Genomic DNA, 17,362 nt, shown 5'->3' on the forward strand with positions numbered 1-17,362 from the left:
ACCTCCGGGCGTCACAAACAGGCCGCGGGAGCCACTCGCCCCTCTTCCTTCCTGTCCTCGAGGGGCACGTGACGGGCGCGCGGGCGGGGCGCGGTGACGGCGGGCGCGCGTCACGTGAGGCGGCGGTGACGGAGGCAGCGGTGACAGCCGCAGCGGCCCCGCCGCCCTCTGCTCCCCGCTGCCCCTGCCGCCACCATGTCGGGCAAGGACCGCATCGAGATCTTTCCGTCACGGATGTGAGTGTCTGCCGGGGTGGGCCGGGCCGAGCATGAGGGCGCGTCGAGGGCGAGCCGCACTGGTTGAGAGGCGAGCGGCTCTTGGGCACCCCCCGGCGCAGCTCCGATGCGGGGCGCCGGGGTCCTGGTGCGGCAGATTGTGCTCCCCGACCAGTGCCGCAGGGGCGGGTCAGCACCGAGGTGAGGGTGAGGGGGGCTGCGGCCGTGCACGGGGCAGTGCTGGGGCCGCCGAGGCGGGAGCGCTTTGGGTCCCTGGCCCCGCTGGGCTCCGGCGCCGGGAAGCGTTTCGCTGGCTGTGTCCGCTGCTGCCCCGGCCCTCTGCGCCTCCAGGCAGGCTTTCCTGCTGCGTTCTGTGGGGAACACTTCGACGAGCAGTTGAAGGCCGCAGCCAGATGTTGTTTCCCTGTTCAGGCTCGGAAATAGCTCGGCCAGCCATCAGAGGGCCCTGCAGGGTCCCGCAGCGCAAGCAGCTTCCAGCGTCTGTGTGCTATTTACATATTTTGTTTTAATAAATCTGTAAAATACGTGTAAGAAAAAATGCGCAAATCGACCCATGGCTTCCCTTCACTTTGTAACAGATGATGCTGCTGTACAGGAGGTTGTCTATCAAGTGTTAAAAAAAGAAGGAAGTAAAATGTGTAAAGGGCTGTGTGCAGGCAAGTCATTTTCCAGAGCCTGACAGCAAAGTATTTGTCATCAAATCAGATGTCTCCTGACAACACTCAGAAAGCTGAGAACATTGGAATGAACAGGAGCAATTCAAACTGATCTGCTAATGAAATGGCTGTTACAATAATGCTCTTCAGTTCCTCCTCAAAAACCCTCCACGACATCACATTCCAGTTCTGAGCTCCTCAATTCAAGAGTCATGTTGAGGTACTGGAATATGTCCAGAGAAGGGCAACGAAGCTGGTGAGGGACCTGGAGCACAGCCCTGTGAGGAGAGGCTGAGGGAGCTGGGGGTGTGCAGCCTGCAGAATAGGAGGCTCAGGGTAGACCTCACTGCTGTCTAAAACTACCTGAAGGAAGGTTGTAGCCAGGTGGGGTTGGTCTCTTCTGCCAGGCAAGCAGCAACAGAACGAGGGGCTCACTCTCAAGTTGTGCCAGAAGAGGTTCAGGCTGGATGTCAGGAAATTTTTCACAGCGAGAGTGATTGGCATTGGAATGGGCTGCCCAGGGAGGTGGTGGGGTCGCCATGCCTGGAGGTGTTCAAGCAAAGCCTAAATGGGGCTCTTAGTGCCATGGTCTGGTTGACTGGATAGGACTGGATGGTAGGTTGGACTGCATGAGCTTGGAGGTCCCTTCCAAGCTGGTTGATTCTATGGTAAAAGTTCTGTTTGGAAACTCAGTTCAGAAATAAATTCCTGCATATGCTAAGTCATCTGCTCTCTCCTTGGCTTTGATAACACTCCTTTCATGTAATTCACATACCCTAGGAGAGGGCGTGTCGGCCACTTTTAAAAGGTACCTGCTTTTGCAGGCTGATAAGTCATTGAGACAAGAAGGTGGTGATGTAGGAAGGCTTAATATTTAACAGCCTTGTTTCAGGTGAGGTAACAGACCAATAATGTAGCTGATGTTTTGACAAGAATGTAAGTTTGGTAAAATAAAACCGACCTGCTTCTGCAACAATTATAGTTAACTAAAAGAGCAGACTTTCACAAGCTTTGTTTTTTTGCACACCCCCTCTTGGTTTCTCTTTTTGATCTTTGTGAAGTGGCTTGCTGGTATGACCCTTTTCTGTGCTGTATGTCATTAGAAGCTGCTCAGCCTCCTTGACTGTAAACAAGACTTTGTTTAATGCACTCAAAGCCTGTGAAATCTTGCTTGAACTGGAAGGTCAGCTACTCTCAGACAGATGGTGAGCAGGGCAAACAAGTTAGTTCAAGGTAGTGACAGAGACCTGCATGTCATGAAATTAAAGCTGCCTTTTTACTCCTTTTTTTTTAAACCCATAAAATGTTCTGAAAATATTTGTGCTTTTCAGTCATAAGATTTGGTAGATTTTAATGAACTTATTCGTATCACATGCCAGTAGTTGTGGAAAGTAATGAGTTCCACTGTGTAGGCAGAACCTCCAAGGTCATGGAAGAAGTGTGTAAGGCTGATTTTTACAGATAGAGTTGACTTTGTGTCAGCTTTGTCCTTTGTGGCAGTGGTTGCATGTGCAAAGTGGTAGTTCGAGTTAGCACGGAGTATGGTTTTTGTAATGCAATTCCTACTCTCCTAGTTAAGTGCTGAGATTCCTCAAATTAAAATATACTCCACAGCAGAAAGAGAAGTAAGGTTAAATTCTTCTTCAGTTCCTAATGCCGTACAAGAAACCTGGAGATGTGCTACTGGAAGTGAAGGACATACACACCTACAGCTATCTCTTAGACTGATGTTACTTGTGATTGTCTTAAGTAGCTTAGAATCATAGCATCAAGCAGGTTGGAAGAGACCTCCAAGCTCATCCAGTCCAACCTAGCACCCAGCCCCATCCAATCAACCAGACCATGGCACTAAGTGCCCCAGCCAGGCTTTGCTTCAACACCTCCAGAGACAGAAACTCCTCCACTTCCCTGGGCAGCCCATTCCAATGCCAATCTCTCTGTGGCAACAACTTCTTCCTAACATCCAGCCTAGACCTTCCCCAGCACAGCTTGAGACTGTCCCCCCCTTCTTCTGTTGCTGGTTGCCTGGCAGAAGAGACCAACCCCACCTAGCTACAGCCTCCCTTCAGGTAGTTGTAGACAGCAATGAGGTCTGCCCTGAGCCTCCTCTTCTGCAGGCTGCACACCCCCAGCTCCCTCAGCCTCTCCTCACAGGGCTGTGCTCCAGGCCCCTCCCCAGCCTTGCTTCCCTTCTCTGGACACCTTCCAGTACCTCAACATCTTTCTTGAATTGAGGAGCCCAGAACTGGACACAGCACTCAAGATATGGCCTGAGCAGTGTTGAGTACAGGGGCAGAATAACCTCCCCTGTAAACCTCCTGTGCAGCATATGAAGATATGGAATCGTTGTACTTTCTGATTGTCCTTAAACCAGGGTGTATGACTGCATTTATCTTACTGCTCTGTAAAATCAGAACACAGCTTCAATAATGTGATCCCATGAGGGGAAAGTGACATAGCAGTAAAAAAGCTTAACAGCAATACCTTTGGGGTAGTTTGATTTCTGATACTTGTAAGTCTTCAAGGACAGTGAAAAAATATTATGGAAGCACTGAAAAATGACTTGTCAATTTCCCATGCTCCTTCATTTTGCAGCTAATAACCTTGTATAATTATCACTGATGATGGAGGGTTTTATGTAATAAGTTCCCTTGACTTTAAGTGGGAATAGAAAACTCTGTCCTGAAGTGGCCACCATGTTTTACTGAGTATTTTGTGGTTGCTTCATCATTTCACACATGTCTTTGCATAAGATTCCTGCTAATCCTTTCAGATGCTGCTGGACATTTTTATTTATTCCTCTGTTTAACAGGGCTCAGACCATCATGAAGGCTCGTTTAAAAGGAGCCCAGACAGGTCGCAACCTCTTGAAGAAAAAGTCTGATGCTTTGACACTTCGATTCAGGCAGATCCTTAAGAAAATTATTGAGGTAGGTAAATGAGAATTTTCCTCTGGTGGGCTCACCTCATTTGAAATCTTCCTGTTCTGCCAACTTCATTAGGTAGGCTGGAATGTAGGACAACTTTGTGGGTAACTTGTTTTTTATGAATGAAGCTATTGAGGACAGATGAGCAGAATTATGGTTTGGTTTTGGATCTCATCAGTGTTTATAAAGATGTGCAGGATGAGTGCCAGGAGGCTGGAGCCAGGCCCTGCTGGGTGGTGACTGATTACAGGACAAGGGGCAATGGGTGGAAGCTGGCATAGGAAGTTTCATGTAAACATGAGGAGGAATATCTTCAGTGTGAGGGTGACAGAGCACTGGAACAGGCTGCCCAGGGGAGTTATGGAGTCTCCCTCTCTGGAGATATTCCAAACCTGCCTGAATGTGTTCCTGTGTGATCTGGTCTAGGAGATCCTGCTCTGGCAGGGGGTTGGACTGTATGAGTTTTTGAGGTCCCTTGCAGCCCCAGGCATTCTATGATTCTGTTTGAATTTGTTGGTTTTTTTTCTGTCTGAAATCACATAGAAATTTTGTGAGAGTTAATATTCTTCACCTCATTCCAACCAGGCCAAAGTTCTGCTTTCTTTTGTATCCCAAGTTCTTCATCATCTCTTCTGCACTAGTGAAAAGCTCCTGAGATGCTGGCATACTTTAGGAATAGATTGAACATGTTCTGTATCCCCATCTTTCTTGCTTTACCTGACATGAGAGGATACTTCAGATCTAGACTGTTACTTCATGACTAGGCACAGTAGGAAGCAGTTTTGTCCAGATGGAACTTGTTCCTTTATGAAGAAACACTGTATCCTGTTTCCTCCTTTGTGACATGAGTGACAGATTTAAGATACTCAGTAGAACCTGAACTGGCTTGTTCTATTCTGGCAAACAGGAGCTATGAGGAGCGGCTGAGGGAGCTGGGCTTGTTTAGCCTGGAGAAGAGGAGGCTGAGAGGGGACCTAATTGCCCTCTACAACTACCTTAAAGAAGGTTGTAGTGAGGCTGGAGCTGGTCTCTTCTCCCCAGTTACTAATGACAGGACAAGGGGAAATGGCCTCAAGTTGCATCAGGGCAGGTTTAGGTTGGCTGTTGGGAGGAAGTTCTTTCTTGAGCAGGTGGTCAGGCACTGGAACAGGCTGCCCAAGGAGGTGGTGGAGTCACCATCCCTGGAGGTGTTTAAGAGGAGAGTGGATGTGGTACTTGAGGCTATGGTCTGGTGCTGAAGGCTGCTGGGATGAAGGTTGGACTGGCTGATGCTGGTGCTCCTTTCCAACCATAGTGATTCATAGTGATGAGATGTTGTGCTGAGAGATTTGGTTTGGTCAAGGAGTTGTCAGTGTGAAACTAATGATTGGACTGGATGAGCTTGCAGGGCTTTGCCAATCTAAGAGATTCTGTGATTCTATTCTACCACTCTAGATAGGTCTCAGTTGTACTGTTCTGGCTGCAACTGCTACGCTATCTGTGCTTAGCAGTAACATTTTATTGCTGTGCTGCAGACAAGCTCCTGGCACCCAGCATGTTGTTTCCTTGCTCTTATGTCTCAGCAGCATGGGTTTTAGCTACAAGGGCTTAATATGTGTGAAAATTGAGGGGGGAAGAAGTAGGAGGACAGCAGAGCTTCACAAAGCTATGTACATCTGTGTCCTGAAAAACAACTTCAGCTGCCTCCTGGTATTCAGTACAATATGAAACAAGGCTTTTCCAACTGAGCTCCCTTAAAGTTGTGATTTACCCTCGTGTAGTAGAATTGTCTGATTATTAAGACAGAAAAGTCTTTTACCATTTCTGAGAGGTATGCACTGGGTCAGTGAACAGATTAATTTTCCCTTTTTTCCTTTTTTTCTAATTTTTATATTTGTTTTTGCCACTCATCTGGGAATTAAGATTTGGAGTTTGGGAATGAGCTACATGTACAAGACTTTCTGACTGTTAAATTTCCATTTCTTCTCTTTATAGTGCTAGCTGTTTATCCTGGAAGAGCACTAATGATGTGCCTTTTCTTTGCTGCCTCTCCTCTTCTTTTTCTTCCTTTTTTTTTAATACAGACTAAGATGCTGATGGGTGAGGTGATGAGAGAAGCTGCCTTTTCACTTGCTGAAGCAAAGTTTACAGCAGGAGATTTCAGGTGAGGATTGTAGCATGCGGAAGTCTTACCCGTGGAAAAGAGCAATCAATATATTGTTGATTTCTCTTTTAGGAAAAAAGGTAAATTCTTAAATGCACTTTAAAAAGAAATAAGAAAGAGAGTGGACAAGGTAGGAGAGGATGAACTGAATCCTATTAGGTAAAGGTGGCAGACATCACTGCAGGGGTGAGAGAATTTGCATGATGAAGATGTGTAGGGTGAACAGAGTGAGAAGATAACAGAATTTGCTTTACCTACAAATCATTAATTTGAGAAGGTCTTGCTTTCTGCAACTTGAAATCTAAAATGTAGGGAAAACAGAATTTACAGGGGAGAACTGAACTCTTTATTTTGATCTTGCTTGAGGGCTGGATGGAATGTGGATTATTTTCTCTCAGGAAGACATACAGTCATTTTATTAACTGCTCTACCCTCCTGTCTCAATGACCTCATCCCACTGGGGTTAATGAGGACTTTATGTGAGAGGGGAAACAAATCTTTTATCTGCAGTAGTATATTTTTAACTAGATTTTAATAAATTACAGTTGTAACTGGGTATTGTGGAATCAAGCTGGGTAAGTGCTAACGTTCAATATCTGAATTGATGATCTGGACCAGGGGATTGAGTCTGTCATCAGTAAGTTTGGAGATGACACCAAGCTAGAAGCAGGTGTTGATCTGTTGGAGGGTAGGCAAGCCTTGCAGAGGGACCTTGCCAGGCTGGATGTGTGGGCAGAGGCCAGTGGGCTGAGATTTAACAAGGGCAAGTGCAGGGTTCTACACAATGGCCACAACAACCCCAAGGCTGGGGACACAGTGGCTGAGAGCAGCCAGGAAGAAAGGGACCTGGGAGTACTGGTAGAGAGTAGCTGAAGATGAGGCAGCAGTGTGCCCAGGTGGGCAGGAGAGCCAGTGGCATCCTGGCTTGTATCAGGAACAGTGTGGCCAGTAGGACAAGGGAGCTCCTTCTGCCCCTGTACTCAGCACGGGTCAGGCCACAACTTGAGTGCTGTGTCCAGTTCTGGGCTTCTCAATTCAAAAGAGGTGTTGAGGTACTGGAACCTGTCTAGAGAAGGGCACCAAGGTTGGTGAGGGACCTGGAGCACAGCCCTGTGAGGAGAGGCTGAGGGAGCTGGGGGTGTGCAGCTTGGAGAAGAGAAGGCTCAGGGTTGACCTCATTGCTGTCTATAACTAACTGAAGGGAGGCTGTAGCCAGGGAGGGTTGGTCTCTTCTGCCAGGCAACCAGCAACAGAAGAAGGGGACACAGTCTCAAGCTGTGCCAGGGGAGGTCTAGGCTGGATGTTAGGAGGAAGTTGTTGTCAGAGAGAGTGATTGGCATTGGAATGGGCTGCCCAGGGAGGTGGTGGAGTTGCTGTTCCTGGAGGTGTTCAAGACTGGATGAGGCACTTAGTGTCATGGTCTGGTTGATTGGATGGGGCTGGTTGCTAGGTTGGACTGGATGATCTTGGAGGTCTCTTCCAACCTGCTTGATTCTATGATTCAGCTGATGGTATTAGCAGTTAATGGGGAAGAATTAAATGAACAGACCCAGCTAACCTGTGTGCTGCTGGAGGAAAGTCTTTTTGCCCTTTCATTTGGATATGGTGCTGTTTCCTGTCCTAACCAGTTGCAGTGTTTAGCTATAAACAGCAGTCAGATTCCACCCTGTATGCAAACTGTACTTTAGTAGTAGAGTTTTCTGTAGTGATTTGTTTGTGGAAGACCTTAGGACACTTTAGAGTTCTTTAGGCTAAATTGTTTTACAAGCTTGAGTTTGGATATGTGATAGGGTTAGTGGGTAAACAAACTCATAAGTGCTCTGAAAGAACAAATACCTACAAACCTTGTGGCCTTGGTCTGCATTGAAGCTTTGAAATTCCTTCATTTCTATGGGGAAAAAAACTCAATGTTATTAAAATACTTGAAAGTATTTTACCAGATATGGTAAAATATGTTTTTTAGCTATGCTTGGTGCACTTGGTCTAAGACATTTCTAAAGTTACCTTTCAGAGACTGTATCTTTTACATTTTCATAGAACCAGTCAGGGTTGGAAGGGACCACAAGGATCATCCAGTTCCAATCCCCCTGCCATGTGCAGGGACACCCTACCCTAGAGCAGGCTCGCCAGAGCCCGATCCAGCCTGGCCTTGAACACCTCCAGGCATAGGGCATCAACCACCTCCCTGGGCAACCCATTCCAGCCTCTCACCACTCAGGCTGAACAACTTCCTCCTCATGTCCAGCCTGAACCTACCCACCTCCAGCTTTGCTCCATTCCCCCTCGTCCTGTCACTCCCTCTTAGCCTGAAAAGTCCTTCCCCAGCTTTTTTGTAGGCCCCCTTGAGACAGTGATAGGCCACAAGAAGGTCACCTCAGAGCCTCTGTGTTAGCTTCCAAGTCTGTGCAATGAATTGCTCAGGGAACTGAGTTAAAGACAACTCTCAGATGTCCTTTAGAACTTCTGTATACGATTTTGACTTAATGAACCACTTCAGCTTTCCTGATAAAGATGTGTGTGTTCTTCCTTGCAGTACCACTGTGATCCAAAACGTCAACAAAGCTCAAGTCAAGGTCAGAGCTAAAAAAGACAACGTAGCAGGTGACTGTTTTTCATAATAGAAATATTTCAGCTCTGAAGGGAATTTTGGGAGGAGACTCTGAAATATGAAGAAATGTATCCAAACACTGCTTTCTCTCCTTGATTTCTCTTACTCATCTAAAAGTATCAACTCTTGTAATTTGCTGTTTGGATATTTTTTTTCCCCCACATACAACTTAATAATGTTTATATTTATTTACTTTAGCGAATTCAGTTAGTTTGCATAGGTTGGACTTGGTGATCCTACCTGGCTGTTTCTGTCATTCTGTGTGATCCTGTGATAAACTGCAGTCTCATTTCTAGATCTTCAAACAAAGCATAACATCCATAGAGCTTTACTGAAAAAAATGTAACAGGAAATGAAGTCTCAACATTTACATCAGTGTCAGGAAATGAAATCTCAATAATGGTCTGTGAAGAAAAAGCAAGATAGATCAGGATTGAGTGATTAGAATATTCCTTAAGCACAAGCAATGTATTACAGAACAGAAACAAAATAAACCTGAACTTGGAGTGAATTGGAATACTTCCCTCCATTTCTCTCTGATCTGAATACACTTCTAAAGTTTCATGTTAAGATGTCAGAACTTGCATGACTTTATTGTGCCAAGCTCCATAGGTAGAATTTGGAAACAAATCTTTTTGAGGCTACAGGTATTTTAGAAGTGAATGGGTTAGAAGTGAGTTGTGCTTAAGAAATCTACAACTCTTTGTGTCTCTGACATGCATTCTTGTTCACTTTCATCAGGTGTAACCTTGCCAGTTTTTGAGCATTACCAGGAAGGAGGGGACAGTAAGTATCATAGAATGGTCTGGGCTGGAAGGGACCTTTAGAGGTCATTTAGTCTGGTCCCCTGCAGTCAGCAGACACATCCCCACTAGCCCAGGTCACCCAGGGCCCAGTCAGGCCTCACCGTGAATGTCTCCAGGGAAGGGGTCTCAACCACCTCTCTGGCCAACCTGGTCCAGGGCTCCACCACCCTCACAGTGAAAACTTGTTTTCAACATTCAGTCTAAATCTGCTTTTCTCAAGCTTGAACCCATTGCCCCTTGTCCTGTCACTGTAGGCCCTTGTAAACAGCTTCTCTGCATTCTTCCTGTAGGCCCCCTTCAGGTACTGGCAGGCTGCTATTAGGTCCCCCTGGAGCCTCTTCCTCCCCAGACTGAACACCCCTATCTGCCTCAGCCTGTCCTCATAGCAGAGCTGCTCCAACCCTCTGATCATTTTCATGGCCCTCCTCTGCACCTATTCCATCAGCTCCATGTTCTTCCTATAATGAGGACTCCAGAGCTGGATGCAGTACTCCAGGTGAGGTCTTACCAGAGCGAAGTGGCAGAGTCACCTCTCTGGCTACACTTCTTTTGATGCAGCCCAGGATATGATTTGCCTTCTGTGCTGCAAGCCTGCACTGTCTGCTCATGTCCAGCTTCTCATCCACCAAGTCCCTTTCCACAGGGCTGCTCTCTTAACACCTGATCCCCCAGCCTGTACTGTGGAGAACAACTACTTTCTCTTACACATACATAGGATTATTCTGTGTGAGTTAAAAAATGCCATGCCCTGCTGAGAAGGCAGTTCACATCACAGGCATGAGCATACTTACTTCCTGTATACTTGCCCTGTTCCTGTGATGTGGAGAGGTTATTAAGGCCTGTAGGAGATTTCACCTCACTAAATCAGTAAGTTACTCAGTTGAGGAGAAGGTTTGTCTTGAATTACCAGCTTTTGAGACTGGTAGGTCTTTGGACACAAACAAGAATCTGGTAACACAAACCACCATAAAGACAATCTGTTAATGGGCTCATCACTTGCTGAGCTGTTTGTAAAGCACTGAAAGAAAATGCCATAGCAGCAATGGCAACCAGTAACCATTTGGTGTTTTATTAGGGTTTTTTTGTGTGTTTTGTTGTTTTTTTCAGGCTATGAGCTGACTGGCTTGGCCAGAGGTGGGGAACAGCTGGCTAAGCTGAAAAGGAACTATGCCAAAGCTGTGGAGCTGCTTGTGGAACTGGCCTCCTTACAGGTTGGTGGGAGGGGAAAAAAAAGATGGAGATAATTGGTTTCTCACTGTTCTGAGCTGAAACTAACGTGGTCTCAGTCTACACTACTTGAAGGGAGGTTGTAGCCAGGTGGGGGTTGGTCTTTTCTCCCAGACAACCAGCAATAGAACAAGGAGACACAGTCTCAAGTTGTGCCGGGGGAAGTCTAGGCTGGATGTTAGGAGGAAGTTGTTGTCAGAGAGAGTGATTGGCATTGGAATGGGCTGCCCAGGGAAGTGGTGGAGTCTCCGTCCCTGGAGGTGTTCAAGCAAAGCCTGGATGAGGCACTTACTGCCATGGCCTGGTTGACTGGATAAGGCTGGGTAATAGATTGGACTGGCTGAGCTTGGAGGTCTCTTCCAACCTGCTTGATTCTATGACTGTAGCTCGGTACTTTGAGCTGTAGTATTGTCCTGTAATCCCAGTGCTGTACAAAGTTACAAACCCGTTCCTGCCATAAAAGAGTTACATTACTGCTTCAAAGAAGTCCTTACTCCTTAATGCTAAGAAGTAACTTTATCTGGGGCGTTGGTCCAAACTGCTGTTGTTCAGTGTTTAGCATGCTGCTGACAGGAGCAGAAAAAAGTCTGCTTCTACCAAGGACGAGGCCTGTAAAGCTACACTGTGGACTTGGCTTTGGCTTTCGTGCACTCTGTGTGTAATGAATTGATGGAAGTGCTGAATTTGCCTTGTTGTGTATTAATTACTGAATCCCATTCCCTCAGACATCCTTTGTTACATTGGATGAAGCCATTAAAATCACAAACAGGCGTGTGAATGCAATTGAACATGGTGAGTACTTTTCCATTTGGGATGCATGAGGATTTTCTGTCTCCATGCAAGATGGGGAGCAGGGTCACAGAAAGCAGTCAGGTGCTTTCTCAGCAGGATTTCTAACCAGTTCAAGAAGTCTTGAGAAAGCAGTGCAATGGAACATGCTGCTAGTGAGAACAGAAAGGAGGAGCCTGGTGCAGTAGAGTGCACAGAGATAAATGAATGTGCCACCATGAGAAAGCAATCAGGAAGTTGTGTTGAGAACCTTTACAACAAAGATTTCACAAGCATTTTGAAGTCTCTGCTAGTGACTTCAACTTAACTGGTCAAGTCTGCATGCTAGAAACCAAAGACAGGATGCTTCTGCGTATGGAAATGAGTAAGCACTGATCCCTGGTCATTTGTAAGGTACATCAATGAGTTTGCAGCTGACATGAAGATGGGAGTATGTCTTGATCTGTTTAGATGGCAGAGGTGCTCTGCAGAGGGACCTGGACAGGCTGCACAGGTATGCACAGTCCAGTGCCAGGAGTTTTAACAAGTCCTAGTGCAGGGTTCTGCACTTTGGCCACTACAACCTCATGTAGTGCTACAGGCTGGGGACAGAGTGCCTGAGAGCAGCCAGACAGAAAGGGACCTGGGAGTACTGGTTGGCAGCTGAACATGAGGCAGCAGTGTGCCCAGGTAACCAAGAAGGCCAATGGCATCTTGGCCTGGATCAGAAACAAGTGTGGCCAGCAGGACAAGAAAGGTCCTTCTGCCCCTGTACTCAGCACTGGTCAGGCCACAACTTGAGTGCTGTGTCCAGATCTGGACTCCTCAATTTAAGAGAGATGTTGAGGTACTGGAAGGTACCCAGAGAAGGGCAGCAAGGCTGGGGAGGGGCCTGGAGCACAGCCCTGTGAGGAGAGGCTGAGGGAGCTGGGGGTGTGCAGCCTGCAGAAGAGGAGGCTCAGGGCAGAGCTCATTGCTGTCTGCAGCTCCCTGAAGGGAGGTTGTGGCCAGGTGGGGTTGGGCTCTCCCCCCAGGCCTCCAGTGTCAGAACAAGAAAACACAGCCTCAAGCTGTGCCAGGATAGGTTTAGGCTGGACATTATGAAGACATTCTTCACAGCAAGGGTGATTGGCATTGGAATGGGCTGCCCAGGGAGGTGGTGGAGTCCTCCTTCTTTAGAGGTGTTTAAGAGGAGGCTGGGTGAGGCACTTAGTGCCATGGTTTAGTTAATGAGAAGGGTTAGGTGATAGGTTGGACTCGATGATCCCAGAGGTCTTTACCGACCTGGTTCTGTGATTAAGCTCTTCTAACAGCTAGGATAATAGGTTTTAAAACTGCCATGGTGGTGTCCAGTGGTGCTGGTGACTTCTTTTTTTGTTGCTTTTGGATGGAACTGTTGAGTTGGTTTCCAGAATGAAAACTTGGTAACGTATTTTCAGGTTGTGTTACAGGAGAGTCCCAGTGACAATGCTCTACTGTTTTTCTGTCATCTGAATTCCTTTCCTGCCTGCTGTTGTTTGTACATTTGTTTCCTGCAATTTCTTAAGTACTACCTTGTGATGGTTTGGGTGTTCCCTGCCCCCACACACTTAAGAAAATCACTCAGACTAGACTCAGTCGATCTGGGTCTTAGCCCAAGATACAAGCAGATAGTTACAATCTATACAGAACTATACAAGTTAAAAAGTGATACAGAAACACAACAGCTCTGCCAGAAACCAGAGTCCCCAGGAGGGGCTCCCAACCACCCTTCCACCTTCCTCCCACCTCTCTACCCTACCCAAGACCTTGACCTTGTCTTATGCCTCAAGGTAGTTTAGAGGGTTGGCCAGGGGGGTTAGGAAGCAGAAGGATTAGTCACACAGATGGCAGGTTAGGTTATAGAGAAGTCTGGCCCACAAAGCCTGGAAGGAGACTGTTATCTATGTTTGTGTTCTTGTTCTTATCCATCTCAGCAAGCCTATGAGTGCAGCAGACCTCTTCATTGGTTCCTTTTCACAGCCTAGCATCTAGTTCTTCTCACCAGAACATTCTAACTAGCTTCAAACCAGCACACTTGCACAGCAAAAAAAGGACTTTACAAAGAATCAGGGATCAGTGCTTAATTCCACTGCAGCTTTCAGAAGAACATGTATAGGGGAACTGGTGATATTCAGAATCCTACTTCAGGAACTGGCTTACTGAAAAAACAATTTTGTGTATTTGTCCATAATAAAATACTATGAAAGACATGTCAGTGTCCCCTGGCCCAGAGAGATGACTTCCAAAACCATCTGTTCACTGCACAGAGAGAGTGATTGGCGTTGGAATGGTCTGCCCAGGCAGGACATCCCTGGCATTCACCATCCCCGGAGGTGTTGAAGCAAAGCCTGGATGAGGCACTTAGTGTCATGGTGTGGTTTATTGGCTAGGGCTGGGTGATAGATGGACTGGATGAGCTTGGAGGTCTCTTCCAACCTGTCTGATTCTATGATTCTATTCTATGATTGAGTAACTTCCTGGCTAATATCAGCCCAACAACTTCCCCTTTGTTTCCCCCCTTTTTTAGTGATTATTCCCAGGATCGAGCGCACTCTTTCTTATATCATCACAGAACTGGATGAACGAGAACGAGAAGAATTTTACAGGTATGCATCTAAAACACTAGGCTGCTCCCTTTCTGAAAGAGACCATTCCTCAGAAGGGACCTACAAGAGTGACAGGACTAGGGGGAATGGAGCAAAGCTGGAGCTGAGTAGGTTCAGGCTAGGTGTGAGGAGGAAGCTCTTCAGCACAGGAGTAGTGAGAGCCAGGAATGGGCTGCCCAGGGAGATGGCTGAGGCCCCATCCCTGGAGGTGTTTAAGGCCAAGCTGGACGAGGCTGTGGCTAAGGCTGCTCTAGGGTGTCCCTGCCCATGGCAGGGGGGTTGGAACTAGACAATCTTTGTGGTCCCTTCCAACCCTGACTGATTCTATGAACTATTCACCAAATCTGTTAAATGTAACCGGGCTCTTGCTACATACTGAGTGTCCAGGGCTGGGTGTTTGGAGATCTGCAGTTGCTTATCTGAAAGCTACAAATGAACCTCTACAACCAGGTTGGACACAGCTGTCATTATCATTCTTCCATAGGGAATGATCTGAGACAGTACAGTGAGGTGTTGTGCTTTAATGTCTTAACTCTGCCCAGGAAGGTGGAGTCTCCAGCCCTGGAGGTGTTTAAAAGGAGCCTGGATTGAGGCACTTAGTGCCATGGGTTAGTTAATGAGAAGGGTTAGGTGATAGGTTGGACTCGAAGATCTTAGGGATCTTTTCCAACCTGGTTAATTCAGTGATTCTGTGTTCTGCTTTAAGGACTCTGCTGCCATTGTGCAGGTTTGGGAGTTTCCCTCTCTCCCCCAACACACAGCTAGGAATTCAGCAGACTAGCTCAGTCAGGTGGAAGTTAAGGAAGGTGTATGGCACAATTTGCAAGCAAAAGATATACAATATCACAGAAACATACAAGCTGGAAAAGACCCTCAGGATCACCAAGTTCGACCTCATGTTCAGTAGGCTGAACATGAACCAGCAGTGTGGCCAGGTGGCCAGGGGAGCCAATGGCAACCTGGCCTGGATCAGAAACAAGTGTGGCCAGCAGGACAAGGGAGGTTGCACACACCTGGAGTGCTGTGTCCAGTTCTGGGCTCCTCAATTCAAGAGAGATGTTGAGGTAATGGAACATGTCCAGACAAGAGCAGCAAGGCTAGGGAGGGGCCTGGAGCACAGCCCTGTGAGGAGAGGCTGAGGGAGCTGGGGGTGTGCAGCCTGCAGAAGAGGAGGCTCAGGGCAGAGCTCATTGCTGTCTCCGACTACCTGAAGGGAGGCTGTAACCAGGTGGGGTTGGTCTCTTCTGCCAGGCAACCAGCAACAGAACAAGGGGACACAGTCTCACCAGAGGAGCTCTAGGCTGGATGTTAGGAGGAAGTTGTTGCCAGAGAGTGATTGGCATTGGAATGGGCTGCCCAGGGAGGTGGTGGAGTCGTTTTGCCTTGAGATGTTCAAGCAAAGCCTGGATGGGACACTTAGTGCCATGGTCTGGTTGACTGGACAGGGCTGGGTGCTAGGTTGGGCTGGATGATCTTGGAGGTCTCTTCCAACCTGGTTGATTCTATGATTCTATAACCCTACTCTACAAGATTCACCTTAAACCATATCCTTAAGCAGATATTTACAACTACATGCAGTAATACACAAGTTAAACGTAATACAGAAATAGAAAACTCCTCCCAGCAGCCAGACTGCCCAAGAGGGGCTCCCAGCCACTCACCCCACCTTCTCTCCACCCCTTCTCTTACCTCAGAAACCTCCTTATATGCAGGGAAAGCTGTGAAAGGTCAGCAAGAGGTATCAGAACGATGATTAGTTTGAGTTAGGTAGGTTCAGGCAGAGATAGCGAAGTGGGTGATGGCCAGGCAGATGGTTTCCTGTGTTTTGTATGTCTCAGCAGAACAAATGGGCAATACAGACATCACTGTTATTTTCTTGTCACAGCCAATGATCTAATTTCTCTCATTAAAATATTCCAATTAGCCTCAAACCAGCACAGCCAGAGAGGTCAGTGTTCTGGGCTAGCTGAAGCAAAAATGCCAGACCTGAAATAAATGAAAGGAGAATTAACTTAAAGACAAGCAGAGTAGTGTAAAGTAGTGTTTAATGTCCATGTAATTCATAGTTGGAATGAAGAAATGAATTCATCTGCAGAGATGAAGCTTTCTAATGGCAGCAGTTTGCAACAAAAGCCTTCTGCTGCACGGTACAGGATTTTTGTTTCCTGGGGAACTTCTGCAGGTGGCTTTCTCACACCTAAATTGTATGGCATCATTGCTGCCAGCCTTTCTTATGAAAGTACATTCCACAGACAAATTTCTCTTCCTTCACAGGTTGAAGAAGATCCAGGAAAAGAAGAAAGTATTAAAAGAAAAGTCTGAGAAAGAACGGGACCTGCGGAGAGCTGCTGGCGGGGAGCAGGAACCAGCCAATCTCTTAGCAGAAGAGAAGGATGAAGACCTTCTCTTTGAGTAACCCAACACAGCTGTTATATGATGAAGCAGGGGACCCAGAATACAGAATGTCAGGTTGCAATATAATTCAGGACATGTTGCCTCAGAGATACTTACATGGCTTCTCGGTGTACAAGTCTTGAGTCGAACAGACTGTGGATTTCTCCTTGGAGATTAGAAATCTGGGAAACTGACTGCAGCACAGGAGGAAAAGCAGAGATGAGGGAGGTGCTTCATTATCAGGAAAGCCTTCTGTTGTGTGTTTCTTCACTCAGTTGGAATGACTATCTTTGCAGGATGATTCTGGTTCTGCCTGATCAAATTCCTCTTTAATTGCTACCCTTCCTAGTGCAAGCAGAAGGAAACATTATTTAGGGAGGGAGATGCATGTAATGTTCTTTACTGTTGAACTGCTGCTGTTCAGGTTGCTTACAGCAGGTATTGACACAGCTGAAGTCAAGTGTCACCAGAGGCAGCTCTAGTTTTCTAACCTGTAGATGAAATCCACAGTCTTCTGTGATTTGTTTTTGTTGCACGATTGTTACCACTGGCCTAAAGCATCTATGGTTTTAGGGGTTCTGCCAACTTGTGTACTGTCTGTGCTAGAAACAATTAAACATTTCAAATGCTCAGAGATCTGGTGTCTGGCTGAAGCTGCTAGTAGATGGCAGTCTCAAAAGCTTATCACATTGATTTCAAAATAAAACCTTTACTTCATCCATTACCCCCAGCCACACTGGGCACAGTGTCCACATTCACTTATCCTTCACTGCTTTAGCTAAGTAAGGAGAGTCATAGAACAGAATCATAGAATCAGTCAGGGTTGAAAGGGACCGCAAAGATTGTCTAGTTCCAACTCCCCTGTCATGGGCAGGGACACCCTACCCTAGATCGGGCTGCCCACAGCCTCATCCAGCCTAGCCTTAAATACCTCTAGGGACGGGGCCTCAACTACCTCCCTGGGCAACCC

At 46.9% G+C, this 17,362-nt stretch overlaps 1 protein-coding gene across 1 annotated transcript; it reads left to right on the plus strand.

Moving 5' to 3' along the window:
• Positions 1 to 7: 7 nt before the first annotated feature.
• On the plus strand, positions 8 to 17,116 carry ATP6V1D (ATPase H+ transporting V1 subunit D). Its single transcript, XM_064143993.1, has 9 exons — positions 8 to 236; positions 3,705 to 3,822; positions 5,883 to 5,962; positions 8,496 to 8,563; positions 9,312 to 9,356; positions 10,484 to 10,587; positions 11,329 to 11,395; positions 13,920 to 13,998; positions 16,273 to 17,116. The coding sequence occupies exons 1-9, from the start codon at positions 196 to 198 to the stop codon at positions 16,412 to 16,414; spliced, it is 744 nt and encodes a 247-aa protein (XP_064000063.1). The 5' UTR covers positions 8 to 195; the 3' UTR covers positions 16,415 to 17,116.
• Positions 17,117 to 17,362: the final 246 nt, after the last annotated feature.

This window comes from Pogoniulus pusillus, chromosome 1 (assembly GCF_015220805.1).
Source record: "Pogoniulus pusillus isolate bPogPus1 chromosome 1, bPogPus1.pri, whole genome shotgun sequence".
Classification (NCBI taxonomy): domain Eukaryota; kingdom Metazoa; phylum Chordata; class Aves; order Piciformes; family Lybiidae; genus Pogoniulus; species Pogoniulus pusillus.

Excerpts from the sequence above, each read along its gene's own strand:
- ATP6V1D (XM_064143993.1), top strand. The coding sequence starts at position 196 with ATGTCGGGCAAGGACCGCATCGAGATCTTTCCGTCACGGAT. Across the intron at positions 8,564-9,311 it reads TAAAAAAGACAACGTAGCAG|GTGTAACCTTGCCAGTTTTT; the intron begins GTGACTGTTTTT and ends CACTTTCATCAG. Across the intron at positions 13,999-16,272 it reads GAACGAGAAGAATTTTACAG|GTTGAAGAAGATCCAGGAAA; the intron begins GTATGCATCTAA and ends CTTCCTTCACAG.